Source organism: Pongo pygmaeus, chromosome 16 (genome assembly GCF_028885625.2).
Source record: "Pongo pygmaeus isolate AG05252 chromosome 16, NHGRI_mPonPyg2-v2.0_pri, whole genome shotgun sequence".
NCBI lineage: Eukaryota > Metazoa > Chordata > Mammalia > Primates > Hominidae > Pongo > Pongo pygmaeus.
Window position 1 is genome coordinate 63,027,781 of NC_072389.2, and position 24,599 is coordinate 63,052,379.

The following is a 24,599-nucleotide window of genomic DNA, read 5'->3' on the forward strand; positions in this document are numbered from 1 at the left end:
TCAGGTCTCCATTCGGGGATGTCATGTTGGTCGCTTGCAATTAGCTATGGAGGAGGTCTTTACACCACAGAAATTGACATATGTCACAATCAGAGCTTTTTAACCTAGGGATTTTTTGTCAAAAATTTACTAGCGCACCATTAGTATTATATAACTCTGCAATTATATCTAAGGGCTTTGCGTTTTTACCCTGACATCTCTGCTTACAAGCAGAGTAACTCCGGGCAGGTAATTCCACCCTTCTGAGCATCAGTTTCAGCATTTGTGAAATGGGGATAATCCCTCCCACTTGAAATAAATTTTTTATGATTAAATAATAGATACAAAACACTTAGAATTGTGCTTGGCACAGTGCAAAAGATGGACAAATGTTAATTCTTTCTTAATTACTCAACCTTTTGGAGACTTCGGTTCTGACTCACATTCTGCCATTATCTGTGCATGACCTTAGGCAAATCATGCCACCAACAACCTGGACTCAAGTTACTTCATCTTTAAAAAAGGGAGAAGGCTTAGATCAACTCTGAGATTATTACCATTTTTAATGTTTGAAAACTTTGTTGAAATGTTGAAATCATGTTAGGATCCTAGACAAACAGTTAAGGGAACACCTTCTACCTGATCCTGGGCTCGGAGAAAAGGACAGGCCCTTTCCTAGGTCACGGCTGACACTCTAGAACCCTTCTTCTTTTCTTTTAAAACAGAGAATATGGATTATTTTAGTCCCTGGATTCATCGTTTGTGCTTACCTGGGTTTAAACTCATTAGATTTTGAACTCCCTCCTCCCTCTGCCTCAAATCCAAACGACACAACAGGCTCCTAAAAGCTTTCTCTAGCCTGGCCCTCTCAGACTACAGTTTCATCAACCAATTTTAAATCTTCCTGATCCCGCTGATAAGTGAGAACATGCGGTGTTCAGTGGACATAAACATGGGAACGATAAACACTGGGGATTACTAGATGCGGGAAAGAGGGAGGGGGAAAAGGTCTGAAAAACTACCTACTAGGTACTATGCTTATTACCCGGGTGATGGGCTCAGTCATACCCCACACCTCAGCATCCTGCAATATACCTTTGTCACCAACCTGCACATGTGCCCTCTGATTCTAAAATAAAGGTGAAAAAGAAAGTCTTCCTGGTAACAAAAATATGCCCATTCTTTTTTCTTTTTCTTTTTTTCAAACAATTTTTTTATTAGCTCAGCTTCTGGAGAAGAAGAAATATTCTCCATTTCCAATATAGAAAATGTTCTTAAAATAACATTGCAAGCATTTATCTTCATAAGCTTTCTGAAACTCTGAACAGATTTCATTTCACTTTTCTCTGTCGGATATACTACACTTACAGCTCAATTCAAAAGTCAGAGGAAAGGAGTCAAATGTCTTGGTTTTGTTCATCCTGCATTTAATGTATGTTGTGTAGCACCTGAGCCTCTCAGTGTGTCTGTTATGCATTCTTGGGACTATTATTAATTTTTCTGTGTAATGTTGGAACGGCAGCACCAGGCACCGGGCTCCCCACATGCATTTTATGGAACACACATTCAGTGTATGTGCTGCAGCCCCCGAGCTGCCCACACCCCTGGGCCTGAGGGAAATGGTGGGGGAGGTGACCGCCAAACATTTGTGACATAATTTCCAAAAAATGTCCAGAGGTGCTGCACATTTTCTCCCTTCGTGATAGGCACATGTGCCTCCCAAGCCATTGGGTTGGTATTCGTTACACATATAAACACAAGGGGGTGGTGTTTGAAAGCAGGAAAACCATGGAATTTGCTTCTCAATCCCAGAAGCAATCTTTTTTGTAGCACAGTCCAGGCAGCAGTCTGAGGCTATTCTTTGTCGTTCCACTGTAGTCATATTCTGCAAGACTAAGAAGGAGATAGTCTTGATTTATTGTATCAAATCCGTTAATTTAATTTTTAAAGGTTTTTCTTAAATCTGCCCCACACTCTCACTCTCCTCTTACTGCCCATCTTCAGGCTCTCATCATCTTTTATTTTTTACCTTATCAACTTAGTTATTTATTAACTTACATAAATAAGTTTCTGTTATTTATTAACTTACATAAGTAAGTGTTTCTGTTTAAGCATATAATCCACTGAGTTTTGACAGTGTTTATACCCATGAAATAACCACTGCAAATCAAGATAGAGAGAATTTCTATCACCCCACCAAAGATTCTCTGTTTCACTTTGCAACCCAGCTTTCCATTCATCCCTAGGCAATTCCTGATCTTTTTTTCTGGAGGTGGTGAGTCACTTTTTATCACTTTTGGTCACTATAGATTTCCATTTAGTGGGAATCCAGTGTATGATTTCCATTTCTAGAAATGGAATCATATAGCATGCCCTCTTCTGTGTCCAGCTGCTTTCACTCAGCAGAATGATTTGAGGAGCACCTAAGTTGTATGCATTCCCTTTTGTTGCAGAGTGGTATTCCATCATATGAATATATTGCAGTTTATTCATTCAGCTGACAAAATACATTTGAGTTGTTTCCAGCTCGGGGCTATTGTGAATAAAGCTGCAGTGAGCATTATAGTACAACTCATTATGTGAACATAGTTTTAGTTCCTCTTGGGTAAATTCCTGGTAGTGGAATAGCTGGGTTGTAAGAGGAGGTATAAGTTTAACTTTTTAAGAGACCATCAGTTTTTCAAAGGGGTTGTAGTATTTTAGTTTTCCAGCAGTTTGAGTGTACCGGTGTCTCCATATCCTAACCCAGACCTAGTATTGCCAACCTTTTAAATTTAGCCCTTTAGTGTTATACCTCTTTTAGAATTCGTCTAGCAGGTTTTCTGGCTTTGAAAGCCCCCAACATAAAAATAAAAACAAAAGAAAATAAATTGAGCCATGCTAGGGGATATAGAGTGCTGTCTCATTGTGGTTTTAATGTGCATTTCCTTGTCGACTGGTAATGCTGAGCATCTTTTTTCTTTTCGAGAATCTTTTCATATGCTTTTTGCCATTTATAAATTTCATCTTTTGAAGTGTCTGTTCCAATCTTTAGTCCATTATTTTATTGAGCTTTTAGTTTTCTTCCTATTGAGTTGGAAGAGTTCTTTTTTTTTTTTGATTTCTTTCTTTTTTTTTTCTTTTCATTATTATTATTATTATTATTATACTTTAGGCTCTATGGTACATGTGCGCAACATGCAGGTAAGTTACATATGTATACATGTGCCATGCTGGTGCGCTGCACCCACCAACTCGTCATCTAGCATTAGGTATATCTCCTAATGCTATCCCTCCCCCCTCCCCCCCACCCCACAACAGTCCCCGAAGTGTGATGTTCCCCTTCCTGTGTCCATGTGTTCTCATTGTTCAATTCCCACCTATGAGTGAGAATATGCAGTGTTTGGTTTTTTGTTCTTGTGATAGTTTACTGAGAATGATGATTTCCAATTTCATCCATGTCCCTACAAAGGACATGAACTCATCATTTTTTATGGCTGCATAGTATTCCATGGTGTATATGTGCCACATTTTCTTAATCCAGTCTATCATTGTTGGACATTTGGGTTGGTTCCAAGTCTTTGCTATTGTGAATAATGCTGCAATAAACATACGTGTGCATGTGTCTTTATAGCAGCATGATTTATAGTCCTTTGGGTATATACCCAGTAATGGGATGGCTGGGTCAAATGGTATTTCTAGTTCTAGATCCCTGAGGAATCGCCACACTGACTTCCACAAGGGTTGAACTAGTTTACAGTCCCACCAACAGTGTAAAAGCGTTCCTATTTCTCCACATCCTCTCCAGCACCTGTTGTTTCCTGACTTTTTAATGATTGCCATTCTAACTGGTGTGAGATGGTATCTCATTGTGGTTTTGATTTGCATTTCTCTGATGGCCAGTGATGGTGAGCATTTTTTCATGTGTTTTTTGGCTGCATAAATGTCTTCTTTTGAGAAGTGTCTGTTCGTGTCCTTTGCCCACTTTTTGATGGGGTTGTTTGTTTTTTTCTTGTAAATTTGTTGGAGTTCATTGTAGATTCTGGATATTAGCCCTTTGTCAGATGAGTAGGTTGCGAAAATTTTCTCCCATTTTGTAGGTTGCCTGTTCACTCTGATGGTAGTTTCCTTTGCTGTGCAGAAGCTCTTTAGTTTAATTAGATCCCATTTGTCAATTTTGGCTTTTGTTGCCATTGCTTTTGGTGTTTTAGACATGAAGTCCTTGCCCATGCCTATGTCCTGAATGGTAATGCCTAGGTTTTCTTCTAGGGTTTTTATGGTTTTAGGTCTAACATTTAAGTCTTTAATCCATCCTGAATTGATTTTTGTATAAGGTGTAAGGAAGGGATCCAGTTTCAGCTTTCTACATATGGCTAGCCAGTTTTCCCAGCACCATTTATTAAACAGGGAATCCTTTCCCCATTTCTTGTTTTTGTCAGGTTTGTCAAAGATCAGATAGTTGTAGATATGTGGCATTATTTCTGATGGCTCTGTTCTGTTCCATTGATCTATATCTCTGTTTTGGTACCAGTACCATGCTGTTTTGGTTACTGTAGCCTTGTAGTATAGTTTGAAGTCAGGTAGCGTGATGCCTCCAGCTTTGTTCTTTTGGCTTAGGATTGACTTGGCGATGCGGGCTCTTTTTTGGTTCCATATGAACTTTAAAGTAGTTTTTTCCAATTCTGTGAAGAAAGTCATTGGTAACTTGATGGGGATGGCATTGAATCTGTAAATTACCTTGGGAAGGGTGGCCATTTTCATGATATTGATTCTTCCTACCCATGAGCATGGAATGTTCTTCCATTTGTTTGTATCCTCTTTTATTTCCTTGAGCAGTGGTTTGTAGTTCTCCTAGAAGAGGTCCTTCACATCCCTTGTAAGTTGGATTCCTAGGTATTTGATTCTCTTTGAAGCAATTGTGAATGGGAGTTCACTCATGATTTGGCTCTCTGTTTGTCTGTTATTGATGTATAAGAATGCTTGTGATTTTTGTACATTGATTTTGTATCCTGAGACTTTGCTGAAGTTGCTTATCAGCTTAAGGAGATTTTGGGCTGAGACAATGGGGTTTTCTAGATATACTATCATGTCATCTGCAAACAGGGACAATTTGACTTCCTCTTTTCCTAATTGAATACCCTTGATTTCCTTCTCTTGCCTAATTGCCCTGGCCAGAACTTCCAACACTATGTTGAATAGAAGTGGTGAGAGAGGGCATCCCTGTCTTGTGCCAGTTTTCAAAGGGAATGCTTCCAGTTTTTGCCCATTCAGTATGATATTGGCTGTGGGTTTGTCATAAATAGCTCTTATTATTTTGAGATACGTCCCATCAATACCTAATTTATTGAGAGTTTTTAGCATGAAGGGTTGTTGAATTTTGTCAAAGGCCTTTTCTGCATCTATTGAGATAATCATGTGGTTTTTGTCTTTGGTTCTGTTTATATGCTGGATTACATTTATTGATTTGTGTATATTGAACCAGCCTTGCATCCCAGGGATGAAGCCCACTTGATCATGGTGGATAAGCTTTTTTATGTGCTGCTGGATTCTGTTTGCCAGTATTTTATTGAGGATTTTTGCATCAATGTTCATCAAGGATATTGGTCTAAAATTCTCTTTTTTTGTTGTGTCTCTGCCAGGCTTTGGTATCAGGATGATGCTGGCCTCATAAAATGAGTTAGGGAGGATTCCCTCTTTTTCTATTGATTGGAATAGTTTCAGAAGGAATGGTACCAGCTCCTCCTTGTACCTCTGGTAGAATTCGGCTGTGAACCCATCTGGTCCTGGACTTTTTTTGGTTGGTAAGCTATTGATTATTGCCACAATTTCAGCTCCTGTTATTGGTCTATTCAGAGATTCAACTTCTTCCTGGTTTAGTCTTGGGAGGGTGTATGTGTTGAGGAATTTATCCATTTCTGGAAGAATTCTTTATATAGTCTGGTTTTGAGTCCTTTGTCAGATATATGTACTATGAACATTTTCTCCCATCCTGTGACTTACTTTTTTGTTTTCTTAATGATATCTGTTGAAGATATATATATATATATATATATATTTTTTTTTTTTTTTTTTTGCAATGGGGTCTTGCACAGATACCCAAGCTGGAGTACGGTGGTGCAATCTTGGCTCAATGCAGCCTTGACATCCTGGGCTTAAGCTATCTCCTACCTCTCAGCTTCCTGAGTAGCTGGCACTGCAGGTGCATGTCACCACGCTCGGCTAATTTTTGTATTTTTAGTAGACATGGGTTTCACCACGTTGCCCGGGCTGGTCTCGAACTCCTGAGCTCAAGTGATCTGCCCATGTCGGGCTCCCAAAGTGCTGGGATTATAGGCATGAGCCACCATGCCAGGCCCTGTTGAAGAGATTTTTTATTTTTGGTTTTCAATTAACCATTTATTTCTTTTATGATTTGTGTCTTTTGTGTCCTAAGAAATATTTGCCTACTAAAAGGTCACAAATATTTTCTCCTGTGTTTCCCCTAAGAATTTTATAGTTTTTACTTTTTTATTTGGATGATACATTTGAAGTTGATTTTTGGGTTTTCTGTGAAGTGAAGGTATCAATACTTTTTCTACACAGATGCCCAGTTCTTTACTTTTAATGTCACTTTAATTTCTGATATTATTTGTACCCTCTTTCTCTCTCTGTCTTATGCACTCTATGTCTCTGTCTCTTTCTCTTTCTCTTCTTTGACCAGATAGGGGGTTATCAATTTTTGTTGATTTTAAAAAATAATTAAAATAGCTTTTGGCTTTGGTGATTTTCTCCGTTGCATGTCTGCTTTCTATTTTATTGACTTTTGCCCTGATGTTCATTACTTCCTTCCTTCTAATTATTTCAGGATTACTTTGCTCTTCTGTTTCGCTTCTTGAGGTAGAACTTAGGTCATTGATTTTAGACCTTTTTTTTTAATATAAACCTTTAAAGCTATAAATGTCCTTCTAATCTCTGCTTCACCTGCATCCCACAAGCTTTGATATACTGTACTTTTATTATCATCCAGTTCAAAATATTTCCTAATTTCCCTTGAGATTTTTCTTTGATTTATGGATTATTTAGAGGCAGGTTATTTAATTTCCAAATAGTTGAAATTTTTGTTGATATTTTTATTTCTAATTTAATACTTTTATAGTCAGAGAACACAGCTTGTATGGTTTTAACTTTTAATTTATTGGGACTTATGGCTCAGCATATAGTTTTAATTAAATTTTTGTGAAAAAATATATATTTTGCTGTTGTGTATGTCCTACAAATACCAGTTGGGTTTAGGTGGTTGATAATATTGTTTAGATAACTGACATTTTTCTGGGATTTTGTGTAATTGTCCTATCAATTGCCGAGAGAAAGGTGTTATAATCCCTTATCATGGTTTTAGACTGTCTCTTTCTTTCTTTGTTTTTACTTTATGTATTTTGAAACTCTGTTACTAGGTATATACACATTTTTGTTATGTCTTGATGATGAATTGATCTTTACAATATGAAATGTTGGTCCCTCCCTTTGTTAATATTCTTTGTCTTGATATCTATTTTAACTGATATTGATGTAGCCATTTTTACCCTGTTATATTTACTGTTTACGTGATATGTATTATTCCAGCCACTTACTTTCAACTGATTTGTATCTCTGTATTTAAAGTACATCTCTTATAGAAAATAGCTGGGACTTGCTTTTTTATACATTGTTATAGTCTCTGCCATTTAATTGGAGTATGTAGTTTACTAATATTTAATTATATTTATATGATTGGATTTAGAGCTACCATTTCATTATTTCTGTTTGTTCCTTCTGGTTTGTTCTGCTTATTTTGCTTGCTTGTTTGTTTTGTTCTTCCTTTTTGCCTTTTGGATTATTTCAATTTTTGAAAAATACCATTTTAAGTTATCCATTGGCATTTTTGCTGTATCTCTTTTCTCTAATATGTTGGTGGTTACTCTGGGTATTGCAGTATACGTCATTAGCTGTTCACTGTCCACCTAGAGATAATATTGTACCATTTCTTTTAAAATGTAGAAGTCTTGCCATGATATATGTTCATTTACCGCTGTGCCTGTGGTTATAATTTTTATATGTATTGTATCCATATACATTATAAAACCATGATACATTGTTATTATTTTTGCTTTAACAATCATATGTACTTTAAAGAAATTAAGAGAAACTAGATTCTTTCATATATACTCTATTTCTGAAGGTCTGAGTTTCTCTCTGATATCATCTCGCCTCAGCCCTGAAGAAATTTTATTTAGAATTTTGTGTAGTGCAGGCCAGGTGGTAAAACATTCTCTTAGTTTTTCTTATCTGAAAGTAAGGTTTTTATTTCACCTTCATTATTGAAAGATATAGAGCTCTAAGTTGCCAGTTTATTTCTCTTGGTACTCATTGTTTCTGGGTTCCATGGTTTTTAATGAGATATCTGTAGTAATTCAAATGATTATGCCCCTGTATATAACAGGTTGCTTTCAAGATTTTTCTTCATTTGTGGTTTTCAGAAGTTTGACTGTAATGTGTTTCTCTTTGAATTTATCCTGTTTGGGGTTTACTGAGCTTCTTGAGTTTGTAAATTTATGTCTTTTACTAAATTTGGGGAGTTTTCAGCTATTATGTTTTACGGTAATTTTCTGCTTTAGTTTTCCTCTCCTCTCTTTCTTTGATTAAAAAACCCGCATGTTAGGCTTTTCAAATTGCTTCACAGTTCCACAGTGCTCCATTTATTGTTTTCAGTCTTTTGTTTATCTACTTTCAGTTGGATAATTTATATTAATGTATTGTAAAGTTTACTGACTTTTTCCTTTACCATCTTCAGTCTTAAGTCCATCTAGTGACTTTTTTAAAAAAAATTCAGGTATTGTACTTTCCTGTTCTAAAATTTTCATTTAGTTCTTTTTTATATTTTCTATTTTTTTTTTACTACTTCATTAATTGTAAGCATATTTTTCTTTGTCTCACTGATCATCGTTATGATGGCTGCATTAAAGTCTTTGTGTGAAAATTCCAACGTCAGAGTTATATCAGGATTGGTGTCTGTTGATTCTCTTTTCCCTTAGGAATGGGTACTATTTTCCTGACTCTTCATATGTCGCATAATTTTGGATTATAAGCTGGACATTGTGAGTGCTTTGTTGGGTTCTTGTTTTAAAATGCAATGAATTTAGCCAGACCCAACTACATCCTGCTTGTCTGTGATGGTGATGGCAGATCTCAGTTTAGCTCTTTCAACATTAGCTGCAAACTTTTTTCAGTTTTCTGCAGACTTGCATGGTTCAGTGGTCTACCAGAGACTTGAACTGAGTCTATATACAAGAATTTAGTGTTTTCCCCCAACTCTGACTGTCCTCTTTTGCCTTCTCCCCTACTGTTAGTAGCCCTGGCATCCTTCTCCTGGTTTCTTCCACCCGGAAAGATGATCTTTCTGTTAATATTTTACTATATCTGTACTGCCACCACCATGACTGTGCTGCTCTCAGGGCAAAGCTGCCAGCAAAAAGAAAAATAATAAAACACAGAGAATACAGAGAACTGCTTGCCACATGCTTCAAGTTTCACCTCATCTCCAAAACTTGCCTGTCTTTGTTCACTTCTCTAGAGATCTCATTAGTCGTTTTTAATCTGTTATTCAGAATGTACAGCTGTGAGTTGCAGCAGGATCAGTGTGTTGAGTACATACTCCTCTCTACTGCAAGTGCAGCCCCCACTCTTTAGCTGAATAATTTCAGTGGCCTTCCTGCCATCTTTAGTCTTGTTTTCCTCCAGTTCAACTTTCACTTGGGAGTCAGGTGATTAAAATAAATTCTGGTGCTGACCTTGCTATTGTAAGATTGATTTCTAACTTCTTGTAGTGGCATACATAGCCTTTCGTAACTAACTTCTACACACCTGTGTAATGCAATAAGGTGCCTTTTCTCAACCCAGTGTGTTTCCACAGTTCTGGAATACTCATCTCCTTTGCTTTTTCTTACTCTCTTTCCCTTGCCTAACTCCAGAAACTCCACCCCTCTCCCCATTTTGAGTCAGATGTTCCCTCTGAGTTCCCTCTTAATATTCTGTGGATCCCTCTATAATGTTACTTAGCACATCGTTCTATTATTTGCTGCTCAGTTATCTGTATTCCTCCAAGACCGAGCTCCTCAAGGATTGCAAATCATGCCATATTTCTTTAACTTCTAACTCTTCCCTCACCTAATTTCACTGCCTGATATATAGTAGATGTACAATAATTTTTCTACTGATTGCACTATATTCTCATGAGTATACATTTTTTATTTCTGTTTCTACGGGTGTCTGTTGTGCACACACAGAGTTCCCATGAAATGGAACAAAGGATTTGCGGTCACTTGTCCACTATTCACTGTGTATCAGTTGCGGCGTATTTGCTAACCTTGTCTTTTAGGCCCCCTACCTATAGGTATTAGACCCAGCATGCTGTGAAATCCTTATGATTAAGGTCTTTACACTAAGAAGGGGTAAGGCGGTGGTATTACTGGAGCATCCAGCAAAGGCAGGCGTCTTCTGCCTTTGTCTTTTCTTATAAATTGAAGAGTTCAGACGTTGCTGGGGAAGCTCTCTCTCTCTCTCTCTTTGCACATGTATGCATGCATGCATGCATGCGTGTGTGTGTGTGTGTGTGTGTGTGTGTGTGAATGCTGATGACTCTTCGGGAATAAGCCAGCACCATTCTTCCATACTGGGGATGAGCTGATAGATTCAGAGCCCATCGATCTGTCATAGCGTGTCATCTGCTAAGGAATCTGGAAAGCATTCTCTTCCTTTACATCATTTCTTATTTATCAGAAGGGATTCGTTGACTTTTACATTGTACAGAACATGGATTTTCACAAGAACTGATACTTTGCTCCTTGGTATCAACCTTTCAGAGTGGGAGCTACTGAATGTTTAACCCACATTCTTTCTTTCAAAACAAATGAGCTTCTGTCTCCATAGAACTTTTAAACTTTCTTGTGTTACCTAGTGTCTTAGAATAGTGCCTCAGCTTCAGCTCCAACTTAAAGAAGAAAAGAACAAACGGTTTCATTTCTAGTTATGCAAATAAAATGCTCATTGTAAAATCATTTATAAATTTATTTATTCAGCAAATATTTATCTTGTATCTGCTGCATGCCATGCTTTGAGAATACAACCAGGAAGATAGATATGATCACTGCTTCATGAACATTTAGTCTAGCGTTACTGAAAAATATATAGAAGGACTTTTTAAAAAGCATCCCAGAATCTCAATACACAGAGATAACCACTGTTCACTTCTTTCTGAATTTTTTTTTTTTTGGTGTTTTTGCCCTTCAGATTTCAGGCACCAGCACTTCGTCTATTTTCATTTCAGTATCTTCAACTTCTTTGTCTGTTTTCATTTCAGTATCTCTTGCTTCTTGGTCCTTCATTTCCCCCATGAGGAAAATTTCCAATTGCTGAGCATCTAGTCTTTAACTTATGTAATGTTTGGCTCTGGCCCGAAAGAAAAAAAACTTTTCAGAATGCGAATTTTAATCCCAAGGAGCTTGTTCTACTTTATATGTGTGAGATTCTGAATTTTCCACACCTACGAAATACTAATTAAGTTATAGAGGTATTTCCCACTGTTAAATTAAATTAACAGACTTGCTCATTTTATAGTTTAATGAGGAGGTATTAAAAGTTGGGCTGCACCTTATTTATAATGGCAAAAACGTGATAAATATCTAAATGCCCATCAATAAGAGACTAGTTAAATAAATAATGTATCTATACAATGGAATACTATTAATGAGTTAAAATAGTTTGTTGACATAAAAAGAAAACTAATAAAGATGGAAAGATAGCTACAATGAATTAGTGGCTGAAAAAGCAGATTATAACATAGATTACAATATTTTGTTTTCATTTATGTAAAATTGGATGCACATGTCTGTACATGCATAGAAAGCCATTTGTATGCATTCAGTCAGTCTATTTCTTCAACAACTATTGTGTAAGTGATGCTCTGTAAATACATTGTGATAGTTGGCCATGTCATGGGGCAAAATCAGAGAATACATATAAATTGTATCATGCATATTTGGGGGGGAACCTATTTGACCTACTGAAAGTACCTTTTTTTCTCATCTCCAGAATAATGAACTACAAAGCAGGTTGGACTATTTAATAGAAACTCAGGCCAAGACCGAAGTGGAAACCAGAGAGATTGGAGTGGACTGTGATCTTCTACCCAGGTATTTAGGAGTTTCCTGATTTTTTTTTTTAATTCAAATTCCTCTTTGGCTGAAGAAAATACTTTACTGGGTTGTTCTTAGCAGAATTGCATTCTTCCTATCAAAAATATTTCTGCATAGCCAAGTGGTGGCTGCTGAGAGGCTTGACTGGTTTCTGTAGGAACAGGGGCATTGTGCAGGGTGGAGGGGTCAGCAAAGGAGAGACCTGGGGAAGCCATTTAGAGAGAGATGGGCCCTGTCAGTGAGTGAATGCATTTGTTCCTTCCTTCCTTCCTTCATTCATTCAACTAATGCTGTTAGTACCTTCCCTGTGCCAGACAGTTATGACACAGAGAGGAATGAGATTTGGTTCCTGCCCCAGAGTACAGTCTGGAGGGAGAGACAGGTATGTAGGTAGACATATATAACGGTGTTAGAGGGGCGTCCAAGGTGCTTTAGTGATATACAAGAGGGAGGATCTAAACCTTGAACAAACTTCATCTGTTCCTCAGTACTGTAACAGGGTATTGTCAAGCACTGGATACAGTTCATAAATACCTGATCTGCTTGAGTCATCGGCAGATATGTGATAACTATAACCTGGTTTGTTCAGTTACATTCCTGAGCTAGAGGACTGACCTGTTCATTGTTAAGCTGCTTCCATCCTTGTGTCTCTTCCTCGTGACATTAGAGCCTGTAACACAGTAACCTGCCTCTGATAACTAACTCACCATTTCCGGGTGCTCACAACTGTGCCTGGCCTCAAGAGGACATAAAACAAGTTTACAGCAAAGATGCTAATGACATGTGACTTGTGATTTAGGTAATCAAAGTCACAAAATGCCTGGTATCCTGTGTGCAGGAGGGTGGATTCTTGTGTGAAAAGGGGCACTTGTGTGTGCTTTGCTGGACATAGTAGTCTAGAAAAATGCCGAATCCTGGACTCTTGAGTGGTTATAGCTGGTGGGAAGTAGTGACGAGCCGATCACCAAGCTAGGGTGTGGAATACCTGGTTCTTGTCCTACCAGTCAGCAGCAGGATGCCTTCAGACAGGTTCTTCTCTGGGGCCTCGGTTTCTCAACTTGTAAAGTCAATGATTTGACTAGGTAACTTCTCAGGTCTCCACCAGCTCTAACATTGTACAATAAGACCTCCTTTCGTTACTTTATTAATTTTTATTTATTACTGGTATTGTCATTTTTGTTAATTAAAATGAATCACTTGCCATTCTCAAAGAATTTACCAAAAGCAGCATTAGGTTCTTTCTTTGACAATGTCCTCAATTACATTGCTTGCCTTCTAGTAAAAAGACATTTTTTATCATTCCAATATAATTAACAGAAAATGTTGAATATATATATATATATATATATATGTATGTATATAGACTCTGGATCTCATCATATTGAGATATATTTTCATATATGAAAATGTAACCAAAAAGAATGATCAATTGTGTTCAGAGACCTTTTTGAAATATAAATAATTTGGCCATTTCCCACCTTTTTGTATTTTTCAAAAGCCAAGTGGCCTAGTCCACTCTAATTGCCCACATAATAAATCTTGTTTGGCTAAGACCGGTACAAAACTATGTCTGAAACCAATAAATTGTTTGTTTTCTAATTCCCACATTTTGGCTTAAAACAAGCTTTTCAATTTGTATGCCCAAGTATAGCCTGAAGCAAACTTTTATGGCTAAGTTATGAAACCACAAAGCGGTTTTCATAATGGAAGTGCTGACAGACCCTTAACTTATGGCGATGGTGAACTTGGAAGCCACTTCAGTATCTAAAAGCAGCTTTTCCATAAATGTAACATTTGGTTTCCCCCAGGATCCATCTTAGCAGTTTAACTACCTAGGTCAATCAGCAGAGGAAATGAAAACTACATATCCGTGTTTCCGAAAAGGCAGAATAATATTTCATTCGTTTCCTCGCAAATATTTATTAAGTGCCTACTATGTGAAAGGCGCCAGGCAAGTCTGGGTGGGGAGGAGCCCAGGATCTTTCGGTAACTCAGGGCAGTGGCCTTCCACCTGCACTTCTTGGAACTGCCTTACTCTGAGCTGGGGTTCCTGGAGAGGCCTCAGGATGCCCGGGGGGATGAGGAGGGTTAGCGAGGGGCTGGCCCGTGGGACCCTTCTTCCTCCCCAGAACAACTTGAGAAAGTCAACTTTTAGTTTGTTTTGTCTGTTGGATTCCAAGTAAGATTCTGTTTGAATAAATAGCTCTATGGGCAAAAACAAATTGGAACTCCCGGTCTAGTTAATCCCCATGTTTTATGGATGCCAGAATTGGGGCTCAGAGAGATCAAGTGATTCACTGGAAGCCACATAGCCAGAATTAGAACCAGGCCTTCTTGAGTCTTGGTGCAGTACATGTGTAGTTTGAAAATATGTAATCAATAGAGAGCTACTAAATGGTGGTGTGTAGGTTCTAACAAAATTCCTGGTTCATACTTGGACTTCAAATTTGCATCTAACTAATAAAAGATTCCATGGTATTGTCCAGAATATTTTTTAGATTTTTTTCCCTAGAATATTTTAGACAAATACAAGCATTGAATTAAGCCTGAGTTATGCAGAAGTGTTTTGTTCTTACTCCCTGTTCTTCTCCTACAAGGAATTCATCAGTGTGGGACAGTCAGGGAGGCTCAGGCTGTCCAGTTCCCTGCCCAGCCAGCTGCTAGCTGAGCTCAGCCTTGGGCAAGTTACTTCATCTCTCTAAAGTCTCAACTCTTTCATCTTTAAAATAAGAATGAAGAGGATAATATCAAACCTCAATGGGTTGCTTTGAAGATTAAATGAAAATGTGTACATAAAGCATTTAGAGACTGGGCATGGTGGGTCACACCTGTATTGCCAGCACTTTGGGAGGCCAAGGCGGGAGGATCCCTTGAAGCTAGGAGTTCAAGACCAGCCTAAGCCACATAGCAAGACCTTATCTCTACCAAAAGAAAAAAAAAAAGAAAGAAAAAATAGGCCAGGCATGGTGGCTCACACCTGTAATCCCAGCACTTTGGAAGGCCAAGGAGGTGGATTGCCTGAGCTCCGGAGTTCAAGACCAGCCTGGGCAACTTGGTGAAACCCTGTCTCTACTAAAATACAAAAAATTAGCCAGGTGTGGTGGTGTGCACCTGTAATCCCAGCTACTCAGGAGGCTGAGACAGGAGACTAGCTTGAACCCGGGAGGCAGAGGTTGCAGTGAGCCAAGATCATGCCCCTGCCCTCTAGCCTGGGCCTAGGCGACAGAATGAGACCCCGTCTCAAATAAATAAAAATAAAAATGAAAGCATTTTAGCATAGTAACTGGACCAGAGTTAAGCACTTAATAGCTAATAGCTATTACTATTAATATTAATTAAACTCAAACTCTGATTTTCTATGTAGAACACTGTATAAAATATAAATAAATTTGAGTATGCTAAGATGATTTAATTAACTTTTTATTGGTGGTAATCATTGATTTTATGAAATGGAATGATAGCCTGATCAAGTATATAGTGCTTCAGTATGCATTGGGCTCTTCAGTTAAACTCTCTAGACACCCCCTCTAGAAACTGTGTAAAACTCTGGGAGGCCCAGTGATTGATAAGGCCTCTGTCAGCTAAGACCCGAGAGTGGCCCCTGTGTGCTGCAGGTATGGGGCACTTGTCTCACTGTAGAATAGCATGGCCTCTCCTGCTCACTCATCTGTACAACTGCAAGTGTTACATGCTGTGCTACTGCTAATAGCATTTTTAGAGCTGCTCTCCTTTTTTTTTTGTCTTGCGTGAAAAAAAAAATTACATTTAGTTGCCAGGTGTGGTGCCTCACACCTGTAATCCCAGCACTTTGGGAGGCCGAGGCGGGCGGATCACCTGAGGTCAGGAGTTTGAGACCAGCCTGACCAACATGGAGAAACCCCGTCTCTACTAAAAATAAAAAATTAGCCAGGTGTGATGACGCATGCCTGTAATCCCAGCTACTCAGGAAGCTGAGGCAGGAGAATCACTTGAACCCAAGAGGCGGAGGTTGTGTTGAGCTGAGATTGCACCATTGTACTCCATCCTGGGCAACAAGAGTGAAACTCCGTCTCAAAAAAAAAATGCATTTAGTTGATGCTCAGTAAACATTTGTTGGGTGAATAAGTGAAAGATACATACCAAGTGAGGAACGTAGGCAGGTGATCAGTATTATCACATGATTTATTTATTTAATAAAGGCCTTGGATGAAGTGATTTCTGCTTATGTTTTACCTCTTTGTGTGTGTGTTTTTTTTCTCTCTCTCTCTGTCTCCTCACTAGAATATGAGCTCCATGAGGGCAGGGATTTTCATCTGTTTCACTAATTGCATTCTCCCTGGGACCTCCTTAGAGCAATGCTTGGTACATACTAGGCACTCAGTATTTGTTGAATGGAGCCATCTCCCTGTAGCATTCGACAATCCTTCCTAAGAAGAAAGGAAGGATTCCTCAGCCTATTTCTTACCCTTGCAGGACTTTTCTCTCCTGGTTCTCCATCTATCTCCCTGGTCTGTCCTTCTCCAGCTTCTTTGATGGCTTCTTTTCCTCCTCCAAGATCCTCCCATGGTAGTCCACATGGCTCTATCTTGGTTCCAGTACTTCCTGCAAAGATTGCATCCAGTCTCACAGCTTCACCTCTCCTCTCTGTGGCTGAGCCACAAGTGTGAACCTTTCCCTTGAGTACAAGTCCTTGTTCCCCACAGCCTTCTGGGCACTCCCCGCTGGTGTCTGCTTGGTCTTCCTACTTGCCGTTGCATGGCTGAGTGCGCCATCTCTTTCTTCAAAGTCACTCCTCTTAGGAGTGAGTAAGAATACTGGCTTGGAAATTAGACCTGAGTTTGGGTCCTGAGTCTGCCTCCTGCTGTATCTGCAGCTTTGGCATAATTCCTACCCTCCTTGATTCTCATCTTGAAAAGGATGATTTTGGTGGCAATCCCTTTGGAAGCTTGTTGAGAGGATTAAGTGAAGTAACAGGCATAGAATGTCCAGTGGAAGTGCCCCGCCTTTTCATATTACTGTGGCTGCAGCTACTGCTTTCCCAGCTACCTAAACTCAGTATAATGCAGTCACTTCTGAGTCAGAGAATTATTTTGCTCCTTGACTCACTCACTCATACTGTGCTGTTCTTTTCCTTCATGACTTGACTCCTTCTTTCCCATTCCTCCTGCTGCCAGCCTGCCTGAGACTGTCTAATCTACTCAGTATCATCCCTCTGCGTCACTTCCTCCTCCTCAGATTCTTTCCCTCCTTCATCTAATCTTTGTTTTCCATAAATTTCTAGTGACCAAGGATCTCTTCATAAAGAGAGAGGGAAAGGGAAGAGGTGAGAGGGTACTCACTGTGGGTTCAGGAGTTTACACACACACACACACACACACACACACAAATGTATGTATGTATTTAAAGACTCAGGAGTTTAGTTTGAAAACTTAGATATATGTTAATTAAAGCCATTGAGAACAAGTTCAGGTCATCTAGCCTTCATTTACAAAGAAAAATGAAAAAACAAAATCGAAAGGAAAAGTGACTTTTCTTTCTTCTGCCCTGTAGTGAAACTTGGTTTCCAGCAAACCAGCAAACTTGGTTTTCCTCAATTATGTCTTAATAGGTGCAGTTTGATGAAAAATATTCCCCATGGTCATAAGTGCTCAGCACGTAGTAAGTGCTTTAAAATGCTTATATTTTTGTATTTCTGTTGCAAAGACCAGAACACAAAGTAGCTTTTTGTCAAAGCTTTATTTGCTGATTCTGCTATTGTTTTCCCCAGGGGAACTGCCCCTTTATTGATTAATAAAAGGTTAACAATAGCCTAAATGTGTTAAGGCAAATGGTTGGGTTTCAGTTTTGTGGTTGAGGTTATTTGTGTTCTTGAAATCCTGTTGTTTCCCAGTGATCAACAAAATAAAATACCTCACTTCTTTTTTAAAAGATCGGGATATGAGAGCCTGTTTTTGAACCCTAGAAGGTTCACCTTTATAAATATTTCTGCATTTTATGGGCTTTCAGGATATTGTCACTGGAGACTGTTTCTGTTATGTGGAATTTTCACAGGAATTGGCACAAATAGCCATCTGGCTTCTGCCCCTGGCACTCCACTAAACTGCCTGGTCAGGTCACTGGGGCTTCCTGGATCACCAGGTCCCATGGATTGCTCTCTGTGGCAGGTGACACTGGGACCACTTACTTCTTGAAACTCCTCCAACCTTTGGTTTCCTTTGTAATTCATATGTGGGGTAATAGCTCTGTGGCTGGCTTCTGTGAGCTGCTGGATTCATGGAGATGATGGAGATGTGGCTTTCACCCTTAAAGAAATTATACCCAGCAGTGGACACAAATGTGTAGACCAACAAGTGCAATAAGATGCTATAGAGGCTTGGCGCGGTGGCTCACGCCTGTAATCCCAGCACTTTGGGAGGCCGAGTTGGGTGGATCATTTGAGGCCAGGAGTTCAAGACCAGACTGGCCAACATGGTGAAACTCCGTCTCTACTAAAAATACAAAAATTAGCCAGGTGGTCATGGCACGCGCCTGTAATCCCAGCTACTTGGGAGACTGAGGCAGGAGAATTGCTTGAGCCTTGGAGGCAGAGGTTGCAGTGAACTGAGATCGTACCACTGCACTCCAGCCTGGACAAGACAGAGAGATTTGGTCTCAAAAAAAAAAAAAAAAAAAAAAAAAAGCTGTGAAGGTGTCAGAAGCCTCTGTAATAGTGATGTTCAAGGTGTATATGGGGATTGGGTGGAGAATATGGAGAATCTCCTGGGGGAAGACATGCAAAGTTTAAAATACACCTCCTGCCACGCTTTTAATACATCCTCTATCACCTGGTGAATGACTGGATGTGGGAAGTTAGAGGAAAGGGATTCGACTCTTAGGCTTCATGTACACATTTTGTCATCATGTTGGTTGGGATAAGGAATGTAGCTATTTGAAAGAACCCATAGATCTTGGTGGCTTAGCATGGTAAAGATTAATTTCCCATGTCACAGTTTAAGGCTGTTTGGTATAGGTTTCACTCCACACAGTCTTTCAGGAACCCAGGAATTCCTCCATCTAGCCACCCTGCCTGAGCATTGGAGTCCTCCTGGATTTTCCACCTGTATGCTCTACATAAAAGGGAAGAGAGAGAGAGAGTGTGGGGGATTATGTAGATTTTTATGGGTTAAACCTGGGAGTAGTAGAAGTCATTTCTGCCTGTTTAGTCACATGGCCCACCTAATGGCAAGAGAAGCTGGGAAATGTAGTTGAGTTATGTGTCCAGGAGGAAAAAGAAATGGGATGTCTTAGTCACCCAATCCTGTTAACCATAACTCCCAAATGTCTCCCTAAAATCTCCCTGCCACTTCCCATCAAGTGCTTCCATCAGAATTCAAGTTCTCATGATCTCTTTCACCTCCTGAAGAGCAAGAATTTTCTAACTGACCTGCCTTCAGAATAATGCTTCCCTAGTCAACCCTCGATAGTACCAGAGGAACCTTGCTAGGATAAAAACATGAGCAGATCATGGCCCTCCTTAAAAACATGCTGTAGTTCCCTGTCCCCTTCTGAACTCCTTAGCCAGGGACATGGGACCCTTCTCCACCAGGCCTCATCTTCTGCCACTCTCCATCATGAACTCTTTGTTCCAGTGGTTCCAAAGGAGCACACAGTTTGCAGTTCCACATCCACAAACTGTGTGCTCACCCATCTCTGCCTTACACATACTGTCCCTTCTTCCTGGAGTTCCCATCCCCGCTTTGCCCACTTGATGAATGCTAGGCATCCTTCAAGATTCACTTTCTCTGTGTGAATTTCCAGATGTGAATTTCCTGGTGGTGCTAAATTGTTCTGCCCTCAATTTTCCCATCATGTGTTCATGCTTATTTTGTTCAGGTCATGGCGGGAAGGGAGGCTTGAGAGTTAAATGAAGGGACTGTTGTGGATGTTTGGGCAACTATAAGGGAAATAAACAAGGGATAGTGGCGAGCTCTGGAGCTAGCAACAGTGGAAGCTGTTACCACCCTTGCCTGAGGAGGCAGGGGAGAAAGCTGGGGAAGAGAACAAGTTGGGGAGCTGTAGCTACGGGCCCTGGTAGAGGGATGCCGCCAACTACGAAGCTGCAGCCTGGCTGGGAAGGGAAAAATGTCCTGACCTCTTTGTCCTCTTATTCCCTGATCCCCTGCTACCACCTTGCAGTAGGCCAAAAGGAACTGAATTTGAAGGGCAAGGGAGCCCCTTGATGCTGACCTTTCCGGGCCACAGAGTAGGGTGGAGAAGGGGGAGAGTAGGGCAGAATGGCAAAAGAAGAATGCCCAGCACAGCTGTTATGTCTCTGTTATAGTTCCTAACACAGTACGTGAAATTTTTTATGTACATATCTTTCCCACCAGGTGACAAGTCCCTTGAATGCATGTTCATATTTTTCCGAACCATGGATGCCTAGTACAACCTTTACAGGTTGTTAAAAATAACTTTTTTATTTTTAACCTGTCATAGTCTGTTCTGGCTGCCATAACAAAGTACTATAAACTAGTTAGCTTATAAACAACAGAAATTTATTTCTTACAGTTCTGAAGGCTGGGATGTCTAAGACCAAGATGCCAGAAGATCCAGTGTCTGACGAGGACTTGCTTTCTGGTTCATGTATAGTGTCTTCTTGCTATGTCCTCACACAGCAGAAGGGATGATGATGAATATTTCTGGGGCCTCCCTTTTTTTTTTTTTTTTTTTTCTGAGACAGAATTTAGCTCTTGTTGGCCAGGCTGGAGTGCAGTGGCACGAACTCGGCTCACTGCAACCTCTGCCTCCCGGGTTCAAGCGATTCTTCTGCCTCAGCCTCCTGAGTAGCTGGGATTACAGGCATGTGCCACCATGCCCAGCTAATTTTGTATTTTTAGTAGAGACAGGGTTTCTCCATGTTGGTCAGGCTGGTCACAAACTCCCGACTTCAGGTGATCCCCCTGCCTCGGCCTTCCAAAGTGCTGGGATTACAGGTGTGAGCCACTACGCTGGGCCTGGGGCCTCTCTTATAAGGCCACTAATCCCATTCATGAGGGCTCCACCCTCATGACCTAATCACCTGCCAAAGGCCCCACCTCCTAATACATCACCTTAGGAGTTAGGATTTCAAAATATGAATTTGGGAAAACATAAAGTCCATTGCAGGGCCTGTTTGTAATATTTAAATGAAATATTAAGCTGCATTATCGTCTTTTTATTTTTAAGTGCTTAAACACCATTTTCTAGAGTTGTCTTACCATATGAAGCATATGTGGGGTTTTGTTTCATTTTCCTGACCTGCCTTTTCTCATTTCTCAGCCAAACAGGCAGGACTCGTGAAATTGTGATGCCTTCTAGGAACTACACCCCATACACAAGAGTCCTGGAGTTAACCATGAAGAAAACTCTGACTTAGGCACTCAGAGGCATACACTTTTTACAGATGGACAAAAGCTCTGGAACCCTGTGGCTTCAAATCCTTTGGGAAGGGTGACTGTTGTTTCCCCTACACACAGTGTAAGCCGGAAAGGAAATTGCTGAGGCTCTGATCCACTTCTAAGACAGGAAGGAAAGTGAAGGCAGAGTGAGCAGGTAAGAGAGGAATATACTAGGTCACATTTCAGACACCCACCCGGCATACCCTGCTGTACTGCGTCATCATTTGTTTTCTTTGTAGACACTGAAATCCTATCAGGAGGATTCCCTCACAATGTATTTTATTTGCTAGACTTTGGTTGGGAGGGAAAAGGACATTAATTTGAAGTTTCATGTTATTCATGCCAGGATTGTTTGATAGCGCATGAAGGTTTTGTTTACCCATAAAAGTATTACAGGCAGTGTTTCTCTGGTACAGAGAGGCCTGTCCACAAGGAGCATGGGCACCCAGCCAAACTTGAACCTGGAAGGGAGGGTTCCCGGCCTGCAGGTGCTCTTTCCTCTTGGTCCCAAGCATCTGTGCAGGGTCGTGGGAGCCGCAGTGAGAGACTTGTGTGGGCCAGACAAGCTTCATTCCGATGCGCTAGTCCCTTGGTTTAATTTGTGCCTTATGCTTTCACTGGACCAGCTGAAATCACTGTATTTATTCAACTTGCGATTTTTTTTTCTTTCTCACTTTAACTTAAAGAGAATTTTATATGTCATGGAAATTTAATCATTTAATGTTTTCAGTATCAATTGGTGTTTTTGTTAAACGAATGAATCATCTGTTCATGCATGCTGTACTTTGATATTATAACCTATGTCACATGTGTTTAATAAATACTATATATTTTGTTCTACTAATGTTGTCTCTGTGTTTCATCCATGACCATGTAGAAGGGGCAGAGAGCAGATCAGGCTCTAGAATGAGTGTCAAAGTCAGATCACATGATCTTCCAGACGGTACAATCCATACAAGCATCTGTAAGCCATAAGATTGACTCTGTGTGTCAGGGGGAGGGCGGGGGGCCTATCTGTCTTTTTAATTCCTGAACTTTAGTTAATACACCATGTGGAAAAAGCAAGACACATTAATGATCACAAAGTACAAAAATAGATTTTACTTTTAAACCTTTCCTCAAACCTCCCACCCCTTACTGTCTCCACTTCCAAAAAACCAAAGAAATAAAAAAGTAAGAAAGCAAAGCAACTCAGTTAGATAAATCACTGTGAGTCAGAATCATGCTAAGAGGAAAATGTGCATTTGGGAGCCACATTTGTATTTAAACACTGTCAGTGGGACCTTGGGCGAGTCATCAAAGCTCTCTGAATATTAGTTTCATCCTTTAAAAACCTCGGATCATCATACCTACTTGATAGGCTGATGTAAGTGCCACATGAGGTCATTCCCACATAGGGACTGGGCACTGCCAGGCACATAGGCAGTGATTGCTGTCATTCTGGAGGTTTTAGAGCACTGCTGATTGCTGGTTGAGTCTCACCACTGGAGGTATTCTAGCAGCAAAAAACCATGCTCTGTGGCAGCCACCAAGGAGGAGCACTTAGAGAAAAAGCTGTCCTTAGGACCAGGAGATAGGGAAGCTGGACTCAGAGAGAGGCAGAGGGTTCTGGGAGCCCATCCCCCTGGAGAAACTGGTCTGGAAGCAGTTTCTAAGTGAAATGCAATGACTTAAAAAATGTCAATTTTAATGAGACCAAGGTAGAAATGAAAACTACTCTGCCAGTACTTCCACATTCACTTCTTTCTCTCTCTCTTAAAACAAGCAAGGAAAAGAAAAACACTTAGTAATTTTAAATTTAAAGAATACCAGGGACCATTCTACAGCTCGGGCTGTAGAATGAGAAAGAGAGTGTATAACATGGCTTTCTTTAGGTAGACCTGCCCCCCAAGCAGGTGGTGAACAAAGTTCCTTCAGCATATTGCCTGTGGATATCAGAACTCAGGGACATGCAGGTGTGAGCTGCGGGCCTGGAGGTGTCCCTAGGGCCCAGAGAGTGCCTGGGCAGCCGACGGGAAACTGGATGGACTCAGAAGGAGCAAGTGTCCCTCAGGATCCAGGAATCAGAGAAGGCCTGCCGCTTAGTGAGCCAGCATCAAGAGCCTGTCACTCAGGCCACATGCCTAAGATGCGGTTTGACTCTGAGTGGGGCATGCCCCCTATTTCAGGGATAGCCTGGGAGAGAGGATCAACATTTGGGAAGTGCTTGGAGGGTGCATCAACCAAGGCTGACCCCTGAGCTGGTCCATGTGTCCACTCTGAGCACCCACTTTCTTCCCAGTGAATGCCATCTGCCTACTCCAGGAACTCTAGGGTGGTCACCAGGGCAAGGAGTGGGGGTGACAGGAATGGGTCCTGGCTCAGGCCCCACTGGGCCATGGTGCTCTTCTTGACAGCCAGACTGAGAGGGCCAGTTCAGTTCACCCAGCACATGCCAGGTGCTTGGAAGACAAAGACATGCACCTCGAGACCTTTGCTGTCTCCAAAATCTTTTCCAGCAAGTCCAGGCCCTCCTGATCTTTCCCATCTCTGAATCCCAGGGGAACTTATTTTCAGCCCCTTCTTTATTCTTAAATCTCATGACCAATCTTTGTGTCCATTTGTTATCTCTCCAGTGACATAAACTCCTCAGGGGCAGTGTCCCATAAGGGGCACACTAGTCCATTTGGAGGGAAGCCATTGTAAACCTTGATAAGCGTGAAGAAATCTACAAATGAGGAGTATTCCAGAAAAAGCCTCGGCTTTGGGGAAGTAAAGAATACCAGGAGTCACTGAGCTGGACAGAGCACACATACACTAAGTCTTTACAACAGTCCTGCCTGGAAGATGTTATCACCACCGTTTCATGGATAAGGAAATTGAAACTCAAAAAGATGTGAAAATTGTCTGAAACCACTCAGACCTGTCTGATTTCAGAACACAGGTGGGAGGCCTGGAGTCAGTCCCAGGTCTGCCATTAAATCACAATACCTCCTTGGTCAGGTCACTACAGCACTCTGCAGCTCCGTGCCCCAGGATGCAGCTTTGCCGATGAAGT

General features: G+C 40.5%; 1 protein-coding gene and 1 pseudogene across 1 annotated transcript in view; both read left to right on the forward strand.

The window, feature by feature from the left end:
• The window catches only part of MYZAP (myocardial zonula adherens protein), a 97,623-nt gene extending 75,220 nt beyond the window's left edge, over positions 1 to 22,403 (forward strand). Inside the window, exons 12-13 of the mRNA XM_054451086.2 lie at positions 12,064 to 12,164; positions 21,444 to 22,403. Of these exons, the coding sequence (XP_054307061.1) occupies positions 12,064 to 12,164; positions 21,444 to 21,540 (198 nt within the window). The 3' untranslated portion in view covers positions 21,541 to 22,403. The remainder of the gene's footprint in view (positions 1 to 12,063; positions 12,165 to 21,443) is intronic.
• On the forward strand, positions 2,763 to 2,819 carry LOC129014771 (U7 small nuclear RNA; annotated as a pseudogene).
• Positions 22,404 to 24,599: the final 2,196 nt, after the last annotated feature.